Source organism: Perognathus longimembris, chromosome 7 (genome assembly GCF_023159225.1).
Source record: "Perognathus longimembris pacificus isolate PPM17 chromosome 7, ASM2315922v1, whole genome shotgun sequence".
Lineage (NCBI taxonomy): Eukaryota > Metazoa > Chordata > Mammalia > Rodentia > Heteromyidae > Perognathus > Perognathus longimembris.
The window spans coordinates 80,720,127-80,728,740 of NC_063167.1; the positions used below are offsets into that span (position 1 = coordinate 80,720,127).

At 45.1% G+C, this 8,614-nt stretch overlaps 1 protein-coding gene across 2 annotated transcripts in view; it reads right to left on the minus strand.

Annotated features, from left to right (window-relative positions):
• Positions 1-6,727, minus strand: part of Plppr5 (phospholipid phosphatase related 5) — a 143,263-nt gene extending 136,536 nt beyond the window's left edge. Inside the window, exon 1 of one of the 2 annotated variants that reach the window (XM_048349977.1) lies at positions 6,505-6,727. In XM_048349977.1, the coding sequence (XP_048205934.1) occupies positions 6,505-6,708 (204 nt within the window). In that variant the 5' untranslated portion in view covers positions 6,709-6,727. The remainder of the gene's footprint in view (positions 1-6,504) is intronic. The other variant, XM_048349978.1, reaches the window with a different exon arrangement.
• Between the last annotated feature and the right edge of the window lie 1,887 nt (positions 6,728-8,614).

Sequence of the window (8,614 nt, forward strand, 5' to 3'; positions counted from 1 at the left end):
ATCTTCCATGATAAACAGTACCTAAAGCAATTCACTACCACTAAACCAGCACTGCCCAAAATACTTAAAAAGAGTCTTACACTGAGAAAATAACTATTATTTTCTTTTTTTTCCTCTCTCTTTTTTTTTCTTTTTTTCCTTCATTGTCAAAGTGAAGTACAGAGGGGTTACAGTTTCATATGTAAGTACATTTCTTGTTCAACTTGTTACCTCCTCCCTCATTTTCCCCCACCTCCCCCTTCCATTATTCCTCTCCCCGCCCCCATGAGTTGTGCAGTTGGTTTACACCAAATGGTTGTGTAAGTATTGCTTTTAGAATTGTTTGTCCTTTTTATTTTCTTTTAACCTCAGAATCCACCATCAAACAAAAGCATTTTTCTTTGCATGGTATCTTTGTTACTCATGATACCCTCCAAATCAGCCTGCATCAAGCTGGCTACTGCTCTCATACTTACATGTGTTAATAACTCAACAAGGCTAGTAGTCACTTTGGCTCTGTTAGTTGAAAATGGAGACATAGGGGGCTGGGGATATAGCCTAGTGGCAAGAGTGCCTGCCTCGGATACACGAGGCCCTAGGTTCGATTCCCCAGCACCACATATACAGAAAATGGCCAGAAGCGGCGCTGTGGCTCAAGTGGCAGAGTGCTAGCCTTGAGTGGGAAGAAGCCAGGGACAGTGCTCAGGCCCTGAGTCCAAGGCCCAGGACTGGCCAAAAAAAAAAAAAAAAAAAGAAGAAAGAAAGAAAATGGAGACATAGAGAGAGATGAATTGCTCATCTTCCCAGAGATGGAAAATGGCTTCAACCCAAGCAGTAGATCCCAGAATCCTACCCTCTACATGTAAAGGGTCTTTAAGAGTCTTGTCTTAATATAGATTATGAATAAAGGAAATTTTGCACATGGCTAAGAAGTGAGGAAACCAGTATAAAAATCTAGACTTAACTTGCTACCCATGTCTGTGTAGTCTCTCTGCTATACCACACACTGGAGTGGGTTCGGGAAAGGCTGGGGGAAGGGAGGACTGCAGGAAAGCTCCAAGTCTGAGAGCCTTTCTGTCCCCATCTACCACCACCACATTCATGAGGCCTTGGTTGGCAGCAGTAGCTCTGCCCCACAAATCTAAGGGTCCAAAGAGGCGTCCTGTAGATATGTACACAATGAACCCAGCATACCTCACCTGCCCTTCCTAGCATCAGGAACCACCTTGAGATTTGTTTGTTTGCTCATTTTTAATCTTTCTTCCTTTATAAAAAGAATGGTCCCACTTTGATCCCTACAAAGTTCATCATCTGTTTGGTTAAGAAATCAAACAACAAGAGCTTCTACAGGCCACCAAATACCATGTACTGTCATCATCAGTTATTTTAATCATGGAAAACCAAAAGCAACTGCCAGGCACTAGCAGCTCACACCTGTAACCTTAGGGACTCAAGAGGCTGAGAACTAAGGATCCTGGTGCAAAGCCAACTTGAGCAAGAAATTCATGAGAAAATTATCTCCAACTGAGCACCAAAAGAAAATACCCCTAAAAAAATGGAAGTAGAACTGTGGCTCAAGTGGTAAGAGTGCTAACTTTAAGTGCAAAAGCTGATGGACTGTGCCTAGTCCTAGAGGATAAGTCCAACACGTACACCTCCCTCCCATCCACCACACATAGGTCACTAATTAAGCATACTTACTTTCAGAATTTATAATCTACACCATTTATATAAAAAAGAAAGCCCACTTTGTTTTGTTTTTTACTCAAAACACAATTGAAATAATATTGCACAACACTGGAGATAAAGCTCAAAAATTAAATGGATAGAGGGATGGTGGGTGTACACTATTCATACAATTATAATACTTAATGTACCTATTTGAATATGGAACTAGGAAACAGGAAACAGGTGGGGATGGGATCGATGAAGGCAGGGAGAATGACAGAAAAGGTGACCCTGATCAAAATGCAATGTACACGTCAATAGATATGACCAATTGAAACCTCCTTGTACAAAGACTTTTATATAATAAATTTTCTACAAATAAAAACATAATGATCCTACATAAATATTCTGATGATGGAAGAACTCTACACCTTGCCTTCTAAACATCTAGAAATGCCACCCATCAGACTCATGTCCCTATTTAATTCCTAATGAATTAAGACACCTAACATTCCAGGTCTCATAAGTATGACCCCAGTTTTTGTCTTCACCTATGTGCCCCATTATCCCAGAGTACCACGCTCAGACACAAAATGAACTAATAGATGTTTCAAGAGTACAGTGTGTCATCTCTGCCTTTATAGGTTTGTTCAAAAATTGTTCTTGTAGTGTGCTCATTCAAATGCCATTTGATCTCTTCTTCAAGACACATCTAAAGAGTTGTAGCTCAGTGGTAGAATACTAGGCTGACATGCACATAAGGCTACAGCTTTGCCCAATCACATGGTTGTGGGAAACAAAAATGACAAATGCTCAAATGTAACTATGTCCATCAAGTCTTTCCTTTCCTCTCAAAACAGAAGTGAACTCAAGCTTCTCTGAACCACTTTTGGGTCTTCGGCATCCATGTACATAGACATGTACACACACATATACATACATATAATTTTTATTGCAGTATTGGGAACTGAACTCAGGGCTTTGAGCATGCTGGTCAAGTATGCTACCACGGAGCTACATTCCAAGCCTTCATTATTTAAGACGCTATATGTTCCAAACTAGTTTTGAATTCACAATTCTCCAACTTCCATGACACTGGATTCACTGGTATGTAACATCATGACCAATCATACCTATAAATTTTATTATGACTTTTTATATTATAATTCCCCAAATAAGACCACTATGAAATTCCTTAGAATCTATGATCTTGGTTTACTTTTGATGTTGCTTTTTATAACCTCTACTCCTCCACACATACTGTTTACAACACAGAGAATCAATATTATCTACTGAATAATAAGAATGCTAGGCTCACAGAGCATTTGCCTAGCCTATCCAAGTCCCTGGGTTCAATCCCTAGCTCCACTAAAAATATAATAAAAGCAATTGTGAGGGCTGGAGATAAAGCTCAATGTCTCAGCATGCACAGTGTGTGTATAAGGCCCTGATTTTCCTATCCAGCACCACACAAAACAAAAGCATTAGTGAGGTCAGTGAGCTGCTATGGTGCATCAAATATTAACCAAGAGTGAAACTGATGTATTATACTTAATTTAATATCAAAATCATGTTCCTGAGGGAACTGAGACTTAAAAATCATAAATAAATTTTTCAAGGTAACACAGCAAGGCAATGGAGTTATCTTGCATCAACATCCAAATATATTAGACTCCTACCTTGGGCTCCAAGTCAACACTACATAAAAATGATAAAATTCAAAGGAAATATAGGTGTTTTTCCCTTAACTATAAAATAAATTTAATAAGTAGAAACACATTCATAAGTTGTGATAGAAGGGAGATCTACTTTTCAAGACCATCCTTGAGGATTAGAAATGATTACAAAAAGTTAATATATGTATTATGAAGACGTTTGTTATGAAGATATGTGTATTATCAGAACAGTAAAAAGAAATGGAGGAGATAAGGAAAAAGATTTCTTTGTGTGAAGCATTTAATTGTATGACTGATTTATGGGCAAATCTAATTTGCATACTAGAATAGAAAAAGCATAGGGTAGAAAGTTTGTTAGGCAAGGGTTAAAATGCTGAGTGTTACACTTCAGCCCTAGTCCTTCATCATATAACTTAGTATTTCCAGGCTCTGCTTGCCCAAAGGTTATATGACATCAATAATAATGGCTTTCAGAAATTATGCAAACACAAATACTAGTAGGAATCAGAGAGGTGAAAACATACTAGAGTATCCAACAGAAAGTAAAACCTCCGAACATGTTGGCTCTTATTAATATTAGTAGTAGCGTTCTTTTTTTTTTTTTTTTTTGGACAAGTGTGCTGCTCCAGGGCTTCTGAGAAGAATGGAGAGGCAGAAGGGCCATTCCTGTTTCAAGTCCTCACATGGTGAGAAAAGAGGCAGAAGAAATGGCCAGCATCACAGCTATCCTTCAAAACCAACACCTCCTTCTCTTCCAATTGATTCCCAAGTCCATTCTCCTAGCTAAGAACTGAAGGTCAACATATGAACATCAAGTTCATGAACAAATCTCTCCATGTGTATCCTCAATACCTAGTACCACTTTCCGGACAGCATTTTCTCCTGAAGCATCGGAAGTAGCCTGGCTCTGGCATCTGCCTGTGGACATCCTATCACCACAGCCATTGTTTCCAGATATTTCCATCTTCCCATCTGAGCCTCAGTTTTTGCAGATGTTAAGGAGTAATTCTCCCTCCTAGAAGGGCTGCTCTGAAATATGTGATGACAGCAGCTCAGGCCCCAGTGTGGAGTAGCAGTTAGTGGTAACTGAATCTCTTTCTCCATCATAATGCAGAACCATCCTAATCTATGGAACAATATGTTCTTGTCTTTGGATACATGACTCCGGTCTAAGCAGGACAGGAATGCCCACCACCAAGGGACAAGTGACAGACACTATTGGTTATGACTGTAATCAAATCAATAAGTTCAAAATAATGGGCTTTTTCTTTTTTTTTTTTTTAAAAAAAAGGATTTTTAAAATAATCCCCGAGGTACTTAATATCCAGGACTCATGAGCCTGAAAACTAAGAATACACAGGAAGATTCCATAAAACAGAGCAACTTCTCTTACAGCTTTTCAAGTGGAGCAGAGAGAACACAGATATAAAGCTGGATAAGGGTATTGTAAAACACTGCAGCAAACCACCTTGCTAAAATAAATAAAGAAATAAAATGTAAAGCAAGCAAAGGTTCTGGAGCAAGGTGTAATTCTTCAAACTATTGTACTAGAGCTGGGGGAAGTCCACTGTCACATTGCCTGTGATCAACAGTTACTTTAAAGTTATCAAGAAGTTACTTGGGTCCGGGGCTGGTGGCTCACGCCTGTAATCCTAGCTACTCAGGAGGTTGAGACCTGAAGATTCTAGTTTAGAGCTAGCCAGGGCAAGGAAGTCTGTGAGACTCTTATCTCCAACTAACTATGAAAAAAGCTAGAAGTAGAGCTGTGGCTCAGATGGTAGAGCGAAAAAGTTCAAGGACAGTGGCCAGGCCCCAGTACTGGTGTGTTTTTGTGCACATGCACACATGAACACACACACACACACACACACACACACAAACCATACACAGAAGTTGCTTGGTTTGTTGAGAAAATTCCATTGTGTGTCTTAAAAATTTTACATTATTTTTGTAAATGACAATCATTTCCCTTAAAAATCGAAGAAAAGATAGATCACAAAACCTAATTGGACACAACAGGCAATTTTCATATTCACAACTGCAAATCATATTATGTTATTAAAAATAAAACTTTGCTTTCCCTTTCCTCTACATTTTCTAATTTCCTATTTGTTCCCTGGAAGAGAAGGGTTGGGAAGGGCAGAGAAAGCAAGGTAGGGAGAGACTGCACCACAGGAAGGGAACCCTCAATAACTGGTAAGTATAAAGGATGCATAGTGGATCAGGTTTGCTAAAGGAGCACAACCCATTATCCTACAAATAACTTCACACTGTGCTCCCACATATAAATGAGTATGTGATTAGCACAGTAATTACATACAGGAGAATGTATACATGAAGTATGTATGTATGTGTATACACACACACACACACACACACACACACACACACACACACACTCCATAATCCCAGAAGGCATTCTCAGCCAGGCTGGAGGTGACAAGAACTTGATCCACCAAAAGCAAAAGCAATCTTAAAAAAAAAAATCTGAAGTGCCCTCATGATTTAGGCACTGCTCTTGCTTTTCAACAAAGCGCTGTTGCTGAGGACTTCTCCATTTATAAATTCCCCAATCCTTTGCTTTTTCGGTTTTTTAAAAATTCCAGCTATTTGGTCTTTGCTCAGCTTAATCCACCTGCCCCTTTCCTCAGGGAAGAAGGGACATGGTAAAATGAGGTTGCGAGGGGTGATGAGGATGCAGGAATCTGACACACCCCAGCAAAAGACCCCAGGCCCCCTCTCTCCTCACCGCGCCCTGCTGCCGCTGCTCTTCTCCCAGGCAAAGACACCCAATCAGTGATGCAAGGCCAAAGCACCCCCTGCCATGGAGTCCACACTCACCCCACTGAGGCTCACCCCTTCCCGTCCCCTGACACCCACCCACCCATCTCCTTCCAGGGTCCCTTCTACACCTGGCACCACAACCCCCACCCCCCACCGCAGAAGGTGCGGGGGAGGCCAGTGTGGGCGGCCGGCAGGGGCTTCCTGCGCACCCCACCCCTCGTGCAATCCTGGAGGCACGTCCCTCCCCCCACACCCGAGGAAGGGCGCCCCACAACTTGCAGGAACTTAGAAGGCAAAGGCACCCCGACCTGCAATGTGGGTGGGGGACGCACCCCGAAGGCGAGGGCGGCAATAGCTGGCGGCTGGCGAGGCCCCCTCCCTGCCCGCCCCCTCTTACCACGAGCACCGGGACTCCGGCGGCCAGCGAGTAGAGCAGCACCGGGGGCACGGCGCTGCTGTCCTCCGGGCCCGGGTAGGGCTTGCGGTAGGCGCTGTCGTGGCAGAAGAAGCCCTGCACGTTCACGGTGAACGTGTCGGTGTATTCGAAGTAGTACGCCAGCATCACCGTCCCTGCCATGATCACCATCTGGAAATAGAGCATGCTGCTGGGGAGCGCCGCGGGCGGCCGGCAGAGCCCAGCGAGCGGAGCCCACGCGCCCGACCCCCTCCCGGGTCCGCCCGCCCAGGGCGCGGGCGGCGGGGGCGGCGGCGGCGGCGGCGGCGGAGCGCGGCCCAGCGGGCTGCAAGGTGCGGGCCCGGCTGCGGAGGGTGAAGGCGGCTTCCCCCGCGCAAGCCCCCGGTCCCCGGAGCGCCCCGCGCCCTCTGCAAGCGCCGCCCGCCCCGGCGCAGGCTGCTGCGAAAGGGCGGGGGGCTCGGGCGGCTGCGGGCGGCGGCTCCCGGCAGCGTTCGCCGGACGGCGGCGCGGGGTTCAGCCCGGGCGGGGGTCCGGCCCGGAGAAAGCGGCGTCCGCGGCGGACGCGGTGGAGCTGCAGATGCTCCTAGCGGAGGGGGAAAGGAAAGAAGGGGGGAAAAAAATCGAAATCCCAAAAAGGGGAGGGGAAGCACGAGCGATGGGGCTTCTAGAAACTCCCTTTCGAGGCACAAGCTGGGCTGTTGGAGGAGCCCCGCACGCGCCTGGGAAAATGGTGCGTGGCCCCCGGGTCTCGGCAGCGCCCAGGCTCCTCGCAGCGCAAAGCGCGGGATGCGGCGGCGGCGCGAAATTTGGCCCGCGCGTTCCGGGGCGCTCGCCCGCCGGGGCTCCCTTAGAAAATGATCTCAGAGGGGCTGGGATTGTGGGGGTCTCTTCCCCTCCCTCCAGCGTCCCAGGGCTCGGTGTGTTCAAGCCCACGATCGCCGCCTTTCGTTCCAGAAGCCTCTTCTCCAGGGCACCGGCTCCTCTCCTGTCCAAATTGCTCGCCTTGCTCTTCAGGGTCCCTTGGGGAGTTGCTTGTGAGAGTAGTCATGGTAGATTCCTGAAACCCAGCGGTGCCCCCAGCCCAGGACTGCGAGGAGAAGTCTTCCTTTTCTCTGGGGCCAGGAGACAGGAGAGGGAGACTGAGGCAGGCACATGGCACGTGCCTACCAAATGCACCCACAGGCGAGTAGCCATGGCGCCCGTGTGCATGTAGAAGGAACTGTGACATTGCGGGCAGGGTCATGCTGAGCCCCTCCTGCTATGACATGGGGTCTCAGGCATGCAAGCTTAAGGCACACCTGCTTTGCTACCTGGCCCCTGCTCACACCCCCAGACTTCTGTGAGCTGGTGAGAAAGCTTGATACACCAGGCCAGGGGAGAAAACCAATCTTAATACTTCTCCTCTTCTCCATTAAAATGCAGAAATAGCACAGCAGTTTCTAGAACGTTAATTCATTTTAATGAGATGTAGCTTGATGGTTTTTACAGGTGTGCATTAATCATTAAGAAAATACAATATTGTTAGGTTAAAAAAATGAGCAGTAGCAACGTGGCACGATGTGATGGTAGCTTGTGGATGGGACAGGCATAGCAAAGAGAATTTCTTTAATGCGGAATAGATATTAGACGATCACAAATACCATGCATCCATTTAAGAGCATGCAGAGATAGATCACACGGAGTGACATGTCTAATAGGTAATTTTGGCCAACGGGGGTGCATGGTTCTTAAATGAATAAGAGCAAATAAGTTGCCTTCTTATGAAAAATATATGCTAAAAATGGCATGGTTTAACTCTTCATCCAGAAAATAAAGAAGTCACCTTTCTAAGACCCTTGGGGAGGAGGGGCTTCATCACTCTATAGTTCAAAATAGAGAATCTCACACACCTTTCAACTTCATATAATTTTTGGAAAAAGGATATTACAGTCCCTTAGCTTGCTTACTTTCCCCTCTTAAGCCTGGGTTCCTTTCAGGTAAAATTGTTCTCTAGGCTACTTTTGGAATTTAAATGAGAATACATATATATATATATATATATATATATATATATATATATATATATATATATATATATATATCCTAGTCCAAA